General features: G+C 44.8%; 1 protein-coding gene across 2 annotated transcripts in view; it reads left to right on the top strand.

Moving 5' to 3' along the window:
* smad4 (SMAD family member 4) overlaps positions 1 to 15,378 on the top strand; it is a 118,685-nt gene that overhangs the window by 91,239 nt on the left and 12,068 nt on the right. For both annotated transcript variants that reach the window (XM_038790520.1, XM_038790519.1), the window contains exons 9-10: positions 10,401 to 10,584; positions 13,244 to 13,412. In XM_038790520.1, coding sequence (XP_038646448.1) covers positions 10,401 to 10,584; positions 13,244 to 13,412 — 353 coding nt within the window. The remainder of the gene's footprint in view (positions 1 to 10,400; positions 10,585 to 13,243; positions 13,413 to 15,378) is intronic.

Genomic DNA, 15,378 nt, shown 5'->3' on the forward strand with positions numbered 1-15,378 from the left:
ATCAGCTCCCCACCGCAGTACTGCCTTTAGCGCCTCCCACAGGGTCGCCGCTGAGACCTCCCCCGTGTCATTCACCTGCAAGTAATTTTGCATACACCTCCGAAGCCTCTCACAGATCCCCTCCTCCGACAGCAGTCCCAAATCTAGCCTCCATTGCGGATGTTGGTAGTTCGCCCCCCCGATCTGCAGGTCACCCAGTGCGGGGCATGGTCTGAGATAGTAATTGCTGAATATTCCGTGTTCTTTACCTCCCCTATACAATCCCTGCTTAGTACGAAGAAATCTATCCTAGAATATACTTTATGGACGTGCGAGTAAAACGAGTAGTCCCTTCCTGTCGGCTGTCTGGCTCTCCAGGGGTCCACTGCCCCCATTTGCTCCATAAACCCTTTCAGCTCCCTTGCCATTGCTGGGAGTCTACCCGTTCTGGGACACAACCGATCCAAAGCTGGGTCAAGTACCATGTTAAAGTCCCCCCCCATTGTTAGCCTGCGAGAGTCCAGGTCCGGGATATTCCCCAGCACTCTTTTAATGAAGTCCACGTCATACCCCCGAACTTCTTAACGCGATGGCCAATGGCTCAATCGCGAGTGCAAACAGCAGGGGGGACATAGGACATCCCTGCCTAGTCTCACAGTGCAGGGGAAAGTATTTTGAGCTGATGTCATTTATGCAGACACTGGCCTTCAGCTCCTTGTATAGTAGCTTTACTCACTCCACAAATCTGGGTCCGATCCCAAACCGCTCCAGGACTGCCAACAAGTACCTCCATTCTGCTCAGTCAGACCCTTTCTCGGCATCCAATGCCATGCCCACCTGATTCCTTCTCCGCCAGTGCCGTAACCACGTTCAATACCCTCCTAATGTTCGAAAAGAGCTGCCTCCCTTTCACAAACCCCGTCTGATCTTCACCTATCACCTTCGGGAGGCACTCCTCTAGCCTACCTGCCAGTACCTTCGCCAATATCTTTGCGTCCACGTTTAAAAGTGATATTGGGCCTATAGGACCCACACTCCGTCGAATCCTTATCTTCCCTAAGTAACAGGGTAATCTATGCCTGCCCCAAAGTTTGTGGTAACACCCCCTTCCCCGTCGCCTCCACAAACATCCCCACCACAAGCGGTAGCAGCTTGTTTTTGAATTTTTTATAATATTCCACCGGAAACCCATCCAGCCCAGCCACCTTTCCCGACTGCATCCTCTCAATACGAGGCGCTGAATTTACGGAACTTGGTGCAAGTTAGGACCTGGGAAGCAGAGTTTTGGGTGACCTTGTGTTTGGAGCTCATAGAATTTACAGTGCAGAAGGAGGCCATTCGGCCCATCGAGTCTGCACCGGCCCCCGGAAAGGGCACCCTACCCACGGTCAACACCTCCACCCTATCCCCATAACCCAGTAAACCCCACCCAACACTAAGGGCAATTTTGGACACAAAGGGCAATTTAGCATGGCCAATCCACCTAACCTGCACATCTTTGGACTGTGGGAGGAAATCCACGCACACACGGGGAGGATGTGCAGACTCCGCACAGACAGTGACACGAGCCGGAATCGAACCTGGGACCCTGGAGCTGTGAAGCAATTGTGCTATCCACAATGCTACCGTGCTGCCCTAATAGGATGTGGGAGGCTATCGAAGAGTGCATCGAAATAGTCATGTGTGGAGGTAACAAAGACTGAATGATGGTTTCATCAACATATACAAGTTGAGGTAGAGGAGAGTCAGTCAATCTTTCAGAGATAGCCGCAGCTGGTGTGGCATCCATATGCAGTCTGGGGTTAAATACGACATTGCAAATAGTCTGGTTCAAACTCCGGCAGTTGTTAGGGAGAGGAATGGAATTGGTGGCTGGGGTTCCAGCAGGACCAAAGACGATGATGTGTTTTTCCAATGTTTAGTTAGAGGAATTTTCTGCACATTTGTATGACAGAGAAGCAGTGTGACAATTTAGAGACAGTTGGCAGTAGTGGAGAGATGGTGATAACGTGGAATTGGTGCTGGCAGCGTACAGATGAAAACTGCTGTCTTTGGCTGATGTTGCTACGGGTTGATGAGAAATGGGAAGGGAATGATATATTGATCCTTTGGAGACACCGGAAGTAAAGGCTCAGGAGTGAAAAATAAAGTATTGCAGGTGAGTGTGTAACAAAGTGGACAGATGCTTGTGTGGAACATAAACACCACTACAGACCCGTTGACTCAAATGTGTCTGTTCCTGTGCTGTGAAGTCCTAAGTAAATATTTGAATTGAGCTTTTCGTTATATCATAACTTCCTGGGTCCCCAGCATCGCATTTAGGGATGTATCACAATGATGCGCTGGGGAATCGCTCTCGGCAGTTCGCACATAAGGGTTTACCTGGAAATTGTCCAGAAGTGCTACGTCCCTGGACAATTGTGCTGGGCTGGGGGCCATCCAACAAACACCCCCCACCAGCACTCTGAGGACGTTATGGGCTGTTGTATCTACTTCCAGGAACAAATTGATCGGGAAGAGATGGAGATGACATTTTATATTAATCTGATCAATTGCCATACAGACTGGTATCATCAGGAGCATTTTCTGATAGTTGGGGATGAGTTCCTGTTGTGTCAATAGCATACATCTAACAAGTTCTGACAAATCCAGTTGTTGCCTGGCTAACGATTATCTTAATTTCAATAGTTTTTGCAGAACAGATTGTAGAAGTGTTCTAGTGCATTTGCAGGCTGAAGAGTACAAAGAATATTAAATATATATTTTCAAAATTAAAAAAGTTTGCAGACGCAGTGGCTGACTTTTCCTATTCATGAATACTGACATCAGGCTGATTTCCAGGTCGTGAACCCAGACAAGCGTGTAGCGTGATATAGGGTGGGATCTTTCCCGAGAAGGTTATTTAAAAATACACTTCTGAGATCACTGCCCAGTTAGGACAATGAGAAGGCTGAGGAGACGGGAGGGACAGTCAGGACCTAAGATGAGGGAGGCCAACAGCTTTCACTTTTGCTACAGTGGGAGTGCAGTTGCACTGATAGGGATCCCTATGATGATGCAACGTGAGTAAAAGAAGACTAGGCTGAACATGTCAAAATACTTTTCTTTGATCTGATCACTCACAGTAGCAACAGTTTCCACAAAAAACTACTGCAGTGTAGTTCTGTGCTTGGCCAAGACCCCTGACATACTATTTTCAAAAAAGGTCAGGTTGCACGTAAATGCCAACTGGCTAGCACCTTCTACTTACTGTGTGCTCACTTCTGGTGAGCTTCAGAGTTCTGCTCACTGAAGGGATCATAGTCATTTCTGGAAAGATTACAAAATCTGGGGGAAATTCCCATTGATTAGGCGTCAACTACCTTGAATGCCTTCCTGCCAGTGCTGGTTGGGTTACCTTCCCTGCTTTGAAACTGCACACAATAGAAGTGAGTGAAGATGAGAAGGTGTTGGGGAGTAGGTCCAATACATTTTCTTTGGCATTTTCCCAGCACTCCTCCAAGGTACTGGCAAAATCCCCCTCAATGTCTGCAGTTCTAAGGTGGTATTCCTTGAAGTTTCAGTAGTGTCTACTTATGAAGTACCAGATATGCCCATCTGTTATCTGACTGACAACAGTTCCTTTTGTTGCAGTGGCTCATTTTCAGAATACGGTCATCCATCAAGTATCAGAAAGCAATTGTGATACCTGCCCAAATGGTTTTGCAATTAACCAGTATTAATACATAAAATACAAAAGCAAAAGGCAGTGGATGCTGGAAATCTGAAATATGAGCGGAAAATGCTGGAAATACTCGGATCTGACAACATATAAGGAGAGAAAAATTAAGAGCTAAGAAACAGCAATGGGCAGTGGATATTGGTTGGAGTTGTTTAGTAGGCCACCAAATAGTAATGGTAATGTGGGGCATAGTATTAATCAGGCGACGAGCGAAGCATGTAGCAGGGCAATACTCTGATCATGGGTGACTTCAAACTGCAAGTAGAGTGGTTAAACCAAGTAATGCTGAGGAAGATGGGTTTCTGGAGTATGTTAGGGATAGGTTTCTCGAGCAGTGTGTTGAGTCAACCAGAGACAGGCTATTCTAGATCTAGTATAATGTAATGAAAGGACTACTTAATCTAGTTGTAAAAGAACCTTTAAGGACGAGTGAACACAATATGATGGAACTCTACATTATGTTTGAAAGTGAGGAAGTTCAATCTGAAGTCATGATGTTAGAGAATGAAGGAAATTGTGAAAAAATTAGGGAAAAAATTGGCTGAGATGGGGCGCGATTCTCTGGTGCCGCGCGGCATCGGGAAAGCCGTCGTGAACTCAGCCGAGTTTCACGACGGCGTCGGAGGCCGCTCCTCGACCCCTATTCCCCTCCCCCCGGGGGCTAGGAGCGGTGTTTCGAGAAACTCGGCCGCCGGGCCTTGATGCTTGCGTCAAAGCGGCGCGCCGAGAATGACGCGACGGCGACGCCTAAGTGACGTCAGCCGCGCATGCACAGGTTGGCCGACTCAAACCCGCGCATGCGCGGTTGCCGTCTTCCCCTCCGCTGCCCCGCAAGACGTGGCAGGGGCGGCGGAGGGGAAAGAGTGCGTCTCTTGGAGACGCTGGCCCGACGATCGGTGGGCACCTATCGCGGGCCAGTCCCCTCCCGAGCACAACCGTGGTGCTCGTTCCCCTCTCCGCCCACCACAGGCCCCAAACGTACCTTTCACGCTATGTTCACGCCGACAGCGACCAGGTATGGTTGCCGCCGGCGTGAACAGGTCGGGAACGTCAGGCCGCTCGGTCCATCTAGGCCGGAGAATTGCAGGTCGCCGTGAAAAACGGCGAGCGGCGATTCCGTGACACGCCATTTTGGGTGGGGGGGGGGGGAGAGAGAGAATCGCGGGGGGTGCCAGAGCGGCGTGTCGTGATTCACCCGGCCCTCCTGCAATTCTCCCACCCGGCGTGGGGAGCGGAGAATCACGCCCATGGTTTGGGAAAATACAGTAAAAGGCATGATTGTGAATAAGAACTTCAAAGAACTATTACATAGCGTACAACTATATATTACTTAACCTAAAAAAGCCAGTCAAACATGGCTGCTAAAAGAAGCAAAGCATTGTACAAAATTAAAAGAAAAGGCTTATAAAGTTGCCAGAAATAATCATACACCTGAGGATTGGGAGGTTTTTAGAACACAGCAAAGGAAGGCCAAGAAACTGGTAAAGAAAGAGAGAACAGAATATGAATGCAATCTAGCAAAAAATATAAAAACCGGACTGTAAAAGCATCTATAGGTGCATGGGTTTATGAATGCAAATCATGTTAGACGAACTTGGGAGTTTTTTTGAAGGTGTCACTTACAAAATTTATATAGGAAAGTCGATGGATGTAGTATATTTGGACTTTCTGAAGGCTTTTGATAAAGTCCCTACAGAAAGTTAATTAGCAAAATAATAGCACATGGGGTAAGATAAAAAAAGAACGAAACAGGGGGTTGATTTGAGACAGACGTCTAGAGAAATGTTGAGATGCGAATTTGCCGATCAGTGGAAAACAAGTATTTTATATTTGTGATGAGAGAAAACATTGGGGCTATAGAGGTAGTAACCTCAAAATGGAAATAAGGAAATTGGCACATATCTGTCAAAAGCCAACTCCACAGGGTGAATAACATCAAAGGGAAAGAAATAGTACAACTATAGAAGATCAACAATAGAGAGAGAGGTGCAGCTAACATCAGAACGACATCAAGTTGCAGATAGTCTACTAAAAGAAGCAGCCATTTTCTGCCTTGTTGAACCTGAAGAATATTTCCCAGATGTGGCCACGTTAACCTGGTTGTGGGAATTGCTTGCTAAATTTAGTGCATATAGTTACGTAAAATTGGATGTTCTTTGGGGAAAGGTGTGTCTTGAGTTCAGGTAAATGTAGGTAGTTGGGACCAAGGGATAGTTACATGGAAAATTGTGTGTTTGGGCATCAGTGTCAGAGGATTTTATAGACCTTTTCCTTGTCATTAGTGTTTTGTCTTTTAGTTGTTAACACAACGTTTTGACTGGTCCTCACTGGGTAGTACACTGCTCCTCGCATACCAGAGAAAACACATACACCATGATGAACGGTGTTCCAAATTACCGTCTGGGCTTTGGGATACTCTCGCATTAACAGCGTGGTTCGTAACAATGAGTCATTCTCATGTTGACAGGCAGTAGCTGGTGGGTTCCACACGGATCAGTTCTTGGGGCCCCAACTGTTCATAATATAGAGCAATGATATGGATGTAGGGACCAAATGTAATATTCCCAAGTTTATGAATGATACAAAGCTAGGTGTGAATGTCTGTTGTGAGGAAGATGTAAAGTGGTCTCAGGAGGATTTGGACTGAATTAATAAGTGGTTAATTACATGGCAGATGGAATATAAAGTAGAAAAATGTGAGGTAATCCATTTTGGTAGATGGAACAGATATACCAAATGGTGAGAAATTAGAAACTGTAGATGTACTAAGGGACCTGGGTGTCCTTGTCCATAAGTTACTGAAATCTAGCATGCAGGTGTAGCAATTTATTAGGAAGGCTAATGGAATATTAGCCTTTATCACAATAGGATTTGACTACAGGAGTGGTGAGGTCTTGCTTCAATTGATTAGGAGTTTGGTTAGACCGCACCTGGGATTCTGTATGAGGTTTTGGTCCCCTTATCTCAGGAAAGATATTAATTAATGGCAGAGGAAGTGCAACAAAAGTTCACCAGACTTGTTCCGGGAATGGTGGGACTCTCTTGAGAAGAGAGGTTGGGCAAACTGGGTTCTTTGAAGAATGAAAGGTAATTGCATTGAAACCGAAAAATACTTCAAGGAATAGGGCAGCACGGTAGCACAAGTGGATAGCACTGTGGCTTCACAGCGCTATGGTGCAAGGTTCAATTCCCCACTGGGTCACTGTCTGTGCGGAGTCTGCACTTTCTCCCCGTGTATGCGTGGGTTTCCTCTGGGTGCTCCGGTTTCCTCCCACAGTCCAAAGACTGGCGAACAGCAAGACCAACGGTTAGGTGGATTGGACATGCTAAATTGCCCTTAGTGTCCAAAAAAAGGTTAGGAGGGGTTATTGGGATACGGGGGTAGGGTGAAAGTGAGGGATTAAGTGGGTTGAGTGGATCGGTGCAGACTCGGTGGGCTGAATGGCCTCACTGTAAGTTCTATATTCGAATAGGCATGGTAGATGCGAGTAAGATGTTTCCCTTGATTGTGGCGTCTATAACCAGGTGGCATAATTTCAAAATAAGCAGAATGCCATTAAGGAGAAGCTATTTCTGTACACAGGGGGTTGTGAATCTTTGTGATTCTCTACCCCAGAGAGCTGTAGCAGCTCAGTCATTGTGTATCTTTAAGGTATAGAGTGACAGATTTCTGATTGACAATAATGCAAGGGATTATGGGAAAGTGGGTGTAAAGTGTCTGATCAGCCATGATTGTATTGATTGGGACATCGCTGAATGGCCTAATCCTGCTCCTTTGAGATAACAGGTAGAATTAAACGTAGACAAAAGGGATCTCACCAACTGGTTGAGGAATCAGCGGGTCCTCCACACCACTTCTCTCCAGAAGGCTCAATGCAATTGCCAGCTAATCGGGAACTTACCTTGACAGCTTTGGGCCTCCGGTATCATCAAGCACAGAGTAAAGTGGAAATCCCACCCCTGAGAGCTGCGGTCAACGGAGCCAGGCAGCTCTGCATTACCAGTAGTGCCACTTTAACGATGGCCACTATGGGTATTGCAGTGAGCTCGACCATGAAGATTGCAAATGAGTCCCCAGATGCAGATGTGTGTGGACCGGATGTGTCATGGAGAGGGGTCACCTTCCCGGGTGGTGAGGAGGAGGGGTCAACAGGAAGGGCAGGGGTTTGGCTTCCTGTCGGACTCCCCTTCCCAATGCCCTCAGTCGACGTGTTTGCTGGGTGGCCATCGAGTCCCCTTAACCACTGGTTAAGTACCAATGACAGGGTCTCAGTTGGACTTTTAATTTGATCGGGGAGTGGAAAGCAGCAGTTCTTTAACGCACATCCACCCACCTGATTGCACGGCCACCCCTATAGTTTCACTTTGCCCTGTTTTTGGAGGGGGGGGGGAAATTAAATTCCACCTTGTGTCTCAGGTCTATATCCTTTCAACAGAATTCAGTATAGTGGGCATTTTCTGTTTCGATTGACGTAACGTCTCTCAAACCAGCCACTCTGTTTCTGGGGATAGTAAAATGCATGTCTCCCAGTCTGGGTTACTTCTTTAAACAAAGCTGACTTTAACCACAGTAAAGACAGGGAAGAAAAATACACTACAGTAAAATAGCCGGCATTTGATTTTGAAACCGAAATATGCTATTTTGCCCCTCAAACCTTTTGAGTTAATAATGAATAATAACCACATTGCCACAAGTAGACTTCAATGAAGTTACTGTGAAAAGCCCCTAGTCGCCGCATTCCGGTGCCTGTTCGGGGAGGCAGTGACGGGAATTGAGCCTGCACTGCTGGTCATGTTCTGCATTACAAGCCAGCTGTCTTAGCCCACTGTGCTAAACCAGCCCCAGAGTTATGATCATTAGGTCATTGTGAGCTTTAACTCCACTCCATTTATCCTCTGTTCTTTCATATCCCTTAATATGCATCAAAAATCTATAATAATAGCATGAGAAAAGAGTTGGATATACTCAGCATCTCAGGCAGAATCTGTGAAGAGACAAACCAAGTTAAAAGTTGGCACCATGGTAGCACAGTGGTTAGCACTGTTGCTTCACAGCCAGGGTCCCAGTTCGATTCCCGGCTGGGTCACTGTCTCTGCAGTCTGCACATTCTCCCCGTGTCTGCGTGGGTTTCCTCCGGCCGCCGCCGTTTCCTTCCACAAGTTCCGAAAGACGTGATGTTAGGTGAATTGGACATTCTGAATTCTCCCTCAGTGTACCCGAACAGACGTTGGAGTGTAGAAACTAGGGGATTTTCACAGTAACCTCATTCCAGTGTTAATGTAAGCCTACTTGTGACAATAATAAAGATTATTATTACAATGTTTCAGGTTGATGACCATTTATTAGAATAGGAAAATATTAGAGATGTAATTATTTTTGATCAAGCTCAGAGGCAGGAAAGGAGGGAGGGAAGAAATGAACAAAAGAGAAAAGTCTACATTAGGGTGGAAATCAGGGCTCATCAAATGACAAGGGGTGCAATGCAAGGCAAAAGGGGAAGATGTTGGAACAAAAAAAACAAGAGGATCTGTAACTGGCAACAACAGAACCATTATCAACACCCACTGTTTCAAAACAATAAGAAACCACTTATGATTGAAATTATTGAGCAAGTGTTGATGGTGGATGGTTACAAAGTGCCTAATCAATCATTTGATTTGATTTATTGTCACATGTACCGAAGCACTGTGAAAAGTATATTTCTGCGGCCAAGGTAACGTACACAGTACGTACATAGACAAAATAATAATAATCAACAGAGCGCATTGACAAATGGTAATCGACAAACAGTGATTGGTTACAGTGCGGAACAAAGGGCCAAACAAAGCAAATACATGAGCAAGAGCAGCATAGGGTGTCGTGAATAGTGTTCTTAGAGGGAACAGATCAGTCCGAGGGAGAGTCGTTGAGGAGTCTAGTAGCTGTGGGGAAGAAGCTGTTCCTATGGCTGGATGTGCAGGTCTTCAGACTTCTGTATCTTCTGTCTGATGGAAGGGTCTGGAAGAAGGCAAAGCCTGGGTGGGAGGAGTCTCTGATAATGCTGTCTGCCTTCCTGAGGCAACGGGAGGTATAGACAGAATAGCAATTCTGTAGAAAAGACTATTCTTATCACAGAAGAAAAATCTAAATATGTGTTCTCTATTAAAATGTTTAGATTATAAACCTGTTCACAGTAACTTCATTGCAGTGTTAATGTAAGCCCACTTGTGACACCTAATAAGGATTATTATATTATAAATGGGTATGGCCAGTTTAGAGTCATAAAAATAAGAACGGTATGCATGCTGAGTGCATGCCCTCTGTTTTGTTTGAATTCAGGCCCAGGAGGTGAAAGGGCCATGAATTAGTTGTCTTTTGTTTTTGTATTACTTAAGTGTGTAATTACTTGCACTTGGGTTAAGTGAAGAATGTAACGTTATAGTGTATAAATAGGTAGGTGATTTTGTTGTCATTGTTACCCAGTCAAGAGGCCTTGGGTTCCAATTATTTTGTAATGTGATTTGTTTTTAGTTTCAGAAATGTGAAAATTCTAAACATGTTGAAAATTGGCTCTCCATTTGTCAGTTGTGGGACAGAGTAAATGCACTTTTTTTTACTGAACGCTTGGTGTATCCAGCAGTATTAAGCACCATATGCTTCGAAGTATGCAGCAAACAAAATTTGTTAAGTTTTGATGTATGTATGTAATTCAATTTCTAGTTCCTGAATACTGGTGTTCAATTGCTTACTTCGAGATGGATGTGCAGGTTGGTGAAACGTTCAAAGTGCCATCTAGCTGTCCTGTGGTTACTGTTGATGGATATGTGGATCCCTCTGGAGGTGACCGCTTCTGTCTGGGCCAACTCTCCAATGTTCATAGAACAGAAGCCATTGAAAGAGCCAGGTAAAAAATAAATATGTGGGGAAAGAGTGGAAGAATGTCTTGGATGCAATTTATTTGAATTTTATGTTGTATTTCAAAATAAAACATTGCAGCAAAATTCTGTTTAATAGATTTCCAATATCTTTGAATTCAACAAAATGTCAACAGCAGCAAAAGAAATCTCCACACCTCTTCAAAACTATATAGCATAGTTCCTGTTTTCAGTGAGAGAGAAGTGTGGAGCTCGCAGTATTGATATATTTCTGCGAACACAACATGCATTTGCAGGGTCAGGTTAACCCAAGGTTTATGAGGGAAATTCCTGAAACTGGTGTTTCTATAGCTTTCATCACAGCTAGCTTACATCAATGCAGTATGAAAAGATATAAGCCCACCGATTGCAATACAGTGGAGTGAGTGCATGTAATTTTGATGTTTTTTTTAAGCACACAAATTACATGTCTAAATGCCTTCATGGCCTGGGCCTTCCCTTTTTCTGTCACTTTTAGTTATACAATGTCACCCACTCCCGAACACTCCTGTTTTCTTACTCCAACTTCTTTTACATTTCCCCTTTCCATTCACTCACTAATAGCAGTTTTCAACCTCCTAGGACCACCACTTTGGAGTTCCTTTTTAACCCCTTCCACCCTCCTCAAGACTTTGCCCTTAAAATCAAGGTCTCTGACTAGGTTTTTGCTCACACCTGCGAGTACGTGGCATCTATGAAGCACTTGACAACTTTTAGTATTATTGGTGCTATATAAATATCTAGCTATGAAATCATAGAATCCCTCCAGTGCAGAAGGAGGCCATTCGGTCATCGAGTCTGCGTTGACCCTTGCTCTGATAGAGCACCCTACCTCGGCCCAATTCCCCCCCCCCCCCCCCCCCCCCCTCCCCGTAACCGCACCTGACCTTTTGGGTAATATCATGGCCAATCCATGTGATCTGCACATCTTTGGACTGTGGAAGGAAACTGGAGCACCTGGAAGAAACCCAGGCAGGCACATAGAGAATGTGCAAACGCCACACAAATAGTCAACCGATGTCGGAACTGAACTTGGGAACCTGGCACTGTGAGGCAGCAGTGCTCCCCACTGTACCTCCGTGCCATGTATGTATGGATGGATGTCTGGCTCTTTACCATTTTCAGCTTGGATTCAGTAAGTTGGACCTAGTTTTGAAGGATGTTATTTTTTCAGTAAAACTTAATAATTAGTAATGGAACATCTATCATCGTTTGTGCCTATAAAAATTAAGTGGTTCAATTTATGTCGCCTTTCTTTGATGAAATTTGGGATATTAGTTTTGTGTTTGGTGCCAAATCAGATTATAAAAGTGAAAACCGAAGCATGTCCTTACATTTAATGATGCTGATACCATTTGTAAGAAATGTGTTCTAGTCAGATTGCATGTCCCAGTGGGATGCACAAAACAGGCCTGCTGGAAATAGGATATGCATCCTCTCAGAGCGCTGGCAGTATACTGGGTTTCTTCACTTCCAATCAGCATTGTTTTGTCTGTTTGCCTTAAATGAGAAGTCCTGTTAATGGTTGGTTCACAGCCAGCACATTTGCAATGTCATGGGAAAGCAATTCATTTTTAAGTAATTTAAGAAAATTACACCACAGTTGTAACGTGTCCATTTTTTAACTGCATTAAGTTTATGATAAATGGGATGATGTTTAAAGCCACATGGCAGCACAGGGGAAAAATGCCAGAAGATCAGTGATGAGTCTTGGATTTCCATTGTTTTTCAAATTTATGCAATCTATCTTTTAGCTCATTAGGACAATGTAAATGATTGGTCTCAGTAATATAAAAGCAAAATACTGCAGATGATGGAGATCTGAAATAAAAATTAACGGTGCTGAAGGAACCTAGGTCAGGCTATATCTGAGTATCTTAGGATGGGCAATTGTAGATGAAACGTTAGGTTGTTGGACAGGGTTGAGTTTCTTTAATTCGTAACTGGAGTCTTGAGTTCAGGTTCCTGGCTGCTTGACTCTGCTGAAAGTGTGCGCTACCATTTTAATATGCGAGTATGTAAATCTGAAGGGGAACATTTTTATTATTTATAACATGATTTTGTTATATTTACAAGTAAAACATGGAGCTGAATGACAATTATTTGTTTTGAAAAGCTGCTCTTGGAACTTATCAATGTCTGTAAGACCTGTTTATTTTAGGCATGCTTGGATAAATTGAAATAATTTATAATGAACTAAAGGTTGCACATTTGCCCCTCTTTTTTTAAAACAACGTCTGAAATCTCAGATTTAGATTATTGGCACAAGCAGCTGCAATAATGTTTCTGATTCTTTTTTTAAAAATTTAGTGTACCCAATTAAATTTAGTGTACCCAATTAATTTTTTTTCCAATTAAGGGGCAATTTAGTGTGTTCAATCCACCTACCTCGCACCCCATCTTTGGGTTGTGGGGGCGAAACCCACGCAAATACGGGGAGAATGTGCAAACTCCACACAGAGCCGGGATCGAACCTGGGACCTCGGCGCCGTGAGGCAGCAGGGCTAACCCACTGCGCCACCGTGCTGCCCTTATATTTCTGATTCTTCGGACTGTAGGTGCAAGCATTGAGTTTTTAATACTGATTGTATTTCTTTCGACTTGGGCTTATAATAAACCTCTTTACCGCTTGATTACTTTTGCTGTCAGGTTGCATATTGGAAAAGGTGTGCAGCTGGAATGCAAAGGAGAAGGAGATGTCTGGGTGCGATGTTTGAGCGATCATGCAGTCTTTGTGCAGAGCTACTACTTAGATCGAGAAGCTGGGCGTGCTCCTGGTGATGCAGTTCACAAGATTTATCCAAGTGCATATATTAAGGTTGGTTGAATTGGATTAAACGTTCTCTTGCTCCGATTTTAATTTTGTCTCTATTTTTCCCTTCCCAGCTGGTGTTCTTGAATAAATAATTTCTATCATACTGGCCTCTCTGTCCTCTGCTTCCTGCGGTGTCCCAATGAAACTTATTGCAAGCTGAAAAAACAGTATCTCATCTTTCAATTCGGAACTTTACAGCTTTCCAGACCTCTCATTCAGTTCAGCAATTTCAGACTGTAATCTCTGTCCCCATTTTGTTTCCTTTTTCTTTATAGGTTTTGGTTTTAGTCACATCTTTCCTTTGTTTTTACTTCTGAGTGGCAGCTTTTTACAATTCTGCCATTCACACCACCTCTAGACATATCTTTTGCTTCTTTGCTTGTCCTTTTGGTACAGCACCAACTTAGTCTCCAGTCTTGCATCCCATCACAGAACTTCCCTTTTCCACACACTTTCACTTGCTTTAAACCTATTACGTTTTTAACTTTGCCCAGTTCTAGTGAAAGGCCATCAGTCTGAAACTTTAACTCTGTCCCGCCACAGATGGTGCCTGACCTGCTGAGTTTTTCCAGAATTTCCTGTTATTATTTCACATTTCCAGCACCTTTTTCAATATCCTTAGCAATCTTGTATATTGATAAGACTAGCTGTCTCTTTTCAAAGCTGCAAGTCTGGGTTCATCCAGTCCTTCAGTTTGCACTGAGTGCTGAATTTGGGTGCATTTGAGTGCTATAGTGAGAGTTTGGTGACTGAGGGAGTGCTGAATTTGAGTGCATTTGAGTGCTATAGTGAGAGTTTGGTGAGTCAGGGAGTTAGGTGAGGAGGGAGTAAGGTTCTCCTTTTCATTTCATTTCCTACATTTCCTCAAAGAGCGTGAAGGGAGCCGGGAATTTACAGAGAGTACAGCTGACTGGGAGCAGAGTCTGAGGGCGGAGTTCGACTTGGTCCACAGTGCAGCTGTATTCTGTAAGGTCAGAGGGGATGGAGGCTAGGGCAGTTGCATGCTCCTCCTGTAGGTGGTGAGGGATACCACCGGTGTTCCCGCTGACTATACCTGTGGGAAGTGCACCCAACTCCAGCTCCTCCGAGACCGTGTTAGGGAACTGGAGCTGGATTAACTTTGGATCATCCGGGAGGCAGAGGGGGTAATAGAGAAGAGTTACAGGGAGGTAGCCACACCCAAGGTACAGCACAAGAGTAGCTGGGTTACAGTCAGGGGAAAGAAAACAAATGGGCAGACAGTGCAAGGATCCCTCGTCACCGTTCCCCTTCAAAACAAGTATACCGTTTTGGGTGCTGTTGGGGGGGAGATGACCTATCGGGTCTAGCGGAAGGCTCTAGCGGCCAGGTCTCTGGCACTGAGTCTGGCTCTGGGGCTCAGAAGAGAAGGGGGAGAATAGAAAAACAATAGTGACAGGAGACTCGATGGTTAGGGGAATAGATAGGAGATTCTGTGATCGCGAGAAGGTATGTTGCCTCCCGGGTGCCAGGACCAGGGATGTCTCGGATCGTGTCTTCAGGATTCTTAAGGGGGAGGGTGAGCAGCCAGAAGTCGTGGTGCACATTGGTACCAATGGCGTAGGTAGGAAAAGGGGTGTGGATGTAATAAACTAGTTTAGGGAGTTAGGCTGGAAGTTAAAAGCTCGGACAGACAGAGTTGTCAACTCTAGTTTGTTGCCGGTGCCACGTGATAGCGAGGCTAGGAATGGGGAGAGAGTGCAGTTGAACACGTGGCTGCAGGAATGGTGTAGGAGGGAGGGCTTCAGGAGTTTGTATAATTGGAGCGCATTCTGGGGAAGGTGGGACCTGTGCAAGCAGGACGGGTTGCATCCGAACCAGAGGGGCACCAATATTCTGGGAGGGAGGTTTTCTAGTACTCTTCGGGAGGGTTTAAACTAATTTGGCAGGGGAATGGGAACCGGACTTTTAGTCCAGCAACTAAGGTAGCCGATGTTCATGACGTCAAAGC

Source organism: Scyliorhinus canicula, chromosome 3, assembly GCF_902713615.1.
Source record: "Scyliorhinus canicula chromosome 3, sScyCan1.1, whole genome shotgun sequence".
Lineage (NCBI taxonomy): Eukaryota > Metazoa > Chordata > Chondrichthyes > Carcharhiniformes > Scyliorhinidae > Scyliorhinus > Scyliorhinus canicula.